This window comes from Sinocyclocheilus grahami, unplaced genomic scaffold (assembly GCF_001515645.1).
Source record: "Sinocyclocheilus grahami isolate Dianchi unplaced genomic scaffold, SAMN03320097.WGS_v1.1 scaffold1208.1, whole genome shotgun sequence".
Lineage (NCBI taxonomy): Eukaryota > Metazoa > Chordata > Actinopteri > Cypriniformes > Cyprinidae > Sinocyclocheilus > Sinocyclocheilus grahami.
This window is the reverse complement of record NW_015506387.1, coordinates 66,196-68,695: the sequence shown is the minus strand read 5'-3', so window position 1 is coordinate 68,695 and position 2,500 is coordinate 66,196. Positions and strand designations below refer to the sequence as shown.

The 2,500-nt window shown below is 42.4% G+C and overlaps 1 protein-coding gene across 3 annotated transcripts in view; it reads right to left on the bottom strand.

The window, feature by feature from the left end:
* The window catches only part of LOC107568032 (kelch domain-containing protein 3), a 29,955-nt gene that overhangs the window by 22,855 nt on the left and 4,600 nt on the right, over positions 1-2,500 (bottom strand). For 2 of the 3 annotated variants that reach the window (XM_016253860.1, XM_016253862.1), the window contains exons 2-3: positions 1,676-1,925; positions 508-684 (exon numbers count right to left, since the gene is read on the bottom strand). In XM_016253860.1, the coding sequence (XP_016109346.1) occupies positions 508-684; positions 1,676-1,829 (331 nt within the window). In that variant the 5' untranslated portion in view covers positions 1,830-1,925. The remainder of the gene's footprint in view (positions 1-507; positions 685-1,675; positions 1,926-2,500) is intronic. The other variant, XM_016253861.1, reaches the window with a different exon arrangement.

Sequence of the window (2,500 nt, the reverse complement as noted above, 5' to 3'; positions counted from 1 at the left end):
TGATCTTTACTTAATATCCTAATGATTTTTGGCATAAAAGAGAAATGTATAATTGTGACCCATACAATGTATTGTTGGTTATTGCTACAAATATCCCCCAGCGACTCAACACTGCTTCTGTGCTGCAGGGTCAGATATTATCACCAAATCTTACAATTACGCCTAGTCTTTTTCGGTCAATCAGCACAGGTTTTGTGTTTATTTTTAAAGCTGACGCTCACTCAGTTTTGAATGAAAAAAAAAGCATTTGGCTATGTTCACTCAAAAACTGAGGAGCATCAGCTTTAAAAATAAACACAAACCTGACTGACTGAAAACAAGTTGATAAAAAGACTGAATGTAAGATCTGGTGATAATATAGCATAATAAGGGATTCACAATATATATATTAAAAGGCTGGCCATGTTTGGCCGGGTTAGGTAAAGGATTTCCGGCACACAAGGCTTAAAACATCAGTGTAAGGCAGTGAAGATAAACCTGAGAGCATTCATTCTGTGGGACACCTACAGACGTCGAAGGCGTACAGCACGTTGCACGCGCCCTCTGTGTCGTTCCGGCCGCCCCAGATCAACACCGTCTCCTCCACCAGCACCGCCGTGTGTCCGTAGCGCATGTAGGGCACTTCCCGAGCGTGCTCCCTTCCTCCGGTGCGCACCGGTGGTAGCTTCGTCCAGCGCAGAGACACTGAAAGAACCACACACACACTGACTTACACTTACATTCATGCATTCAACGGATGCTTTCATCCAAACCAACTTACACTGCATTCAAATTCCACACATGTTTAGCTCATGCATTGCCTGGGAATAGAACCCATGACTTTGGTGTTGCAAACCCGTGATGTACAGGAAAGCTAACTTATGGCCAGACATGTGCCGGTATTCAGCAATGCGATATATCACGATAATCAAAAGGGTAGGTCTTGATCTCTAACATATCTACGAAATGTATTCTAATAAACTGGAAAAAGGAACACCCTTCAACAATTTAATTATTTAAAAATATCATAAACGACACACTGCATATGGAATATAAAAAAACTGTATATAAAAAACAGAACCCACATCATCTTAGAGACCTGGAATATTTTTTGGACCGGGTATGAACCCTTTGGCTCGTGCCTATATAACTTAATATCCACTGTTTTCACACTGACCATTCATGTGCTATCATTTGATTTCAGTTTTAATTTGTTAATAAAATTTGGATTTGATGATGTATGTTTTCATATTTGTATACTCTGATGCTATGTAATGTAGACATTTTTTTTTTATTGTGTTGACTGTTGTTATATTGTAAACTGATAAATATATTTTAAAAACCTGTTATACTGTATTATGACCACTTTTTTGCAACTACATTTCAATATGATAATACCGTATACTGTGATAAAAGCATTAGCAATTAATCGCAACATGAAAAGTTGATAACGTCATATGCCTAGTTATGGCACATTCAACCTTATAATCCAGAAAACTGATATTAGAAACAGCTGATATTGTTTTTCTTTCATTCATCATCAGTGTATTATTCTGTGCGCCTATCCTCCATAAAGCAGATGATTTTCATCTGAATTTGACTGCTGTGTGGAGCTCGTTTGAATCTGAGCATCAGTTCACCTCACATTTACATGCAGGTTTGCAGTGGTTGGTAGAGGGCAGTTAGCCAAACTAACCCGTGTTGAAGACGTGCACGTCAATCTGTCTCAAGGTCTCGTAGTCTTCTCCGGAGCAGTATCCTCCGAAGGAGTAGACCTTGTGTCCGACCGCCACAGCCGCGTGGTTGACCCTCCGCGGGCCGCCCTCCAGGTGCACCGTCCAGCGTAACATTCCACGCTCGGCCGCGGCTGACCGCTGTGCTAAACCATCACTCCTGCGCAGACATCACAGCTGAGGAGGAGGAGGAGCAGCCGTCAGAGACAAACACTGGCACACAGAGAGAACAACCAATCAGAGAGAACTACTGACACACAGAGAGAGAGAACAACCAATCAGAGGGAACTACTGACACACAGAGAGAGAACAACCAATCAGAGAGAACTACTGACACACAGAGAGAGAGAACGACCAATCAGAGAGAACTACTGACACACAGAGAGGGAACTACTGACACACAGAGAGAGAACAACCAATCAGAGAGAACTACTGACACACAGAGAGAGAACAACCAATCAGAGAGAACTACTGACACACAGAGAGAGAACAACCAATCAGAGAGAACTACTGACACACAGAGAGAGAGAACAACCAATCAGAGGGAACTACTGACACACAGAGAGAGAACAACCAATCAGAGAGAACTACTGACACACAGAGAGAGAGAACGACCAATCAGAGAGAACTACTGACACACAGAGAGGGAACTACTGACACACAGAGAGAGAACAACCAATCAGAGAGAACTACCGACACACAGAGAGAGAACAACCATTCAGAGAGAACTACTGACACACAGAGAGAGAACTACTGACACACAGAGAGTACTGACACACAGAGAGAGA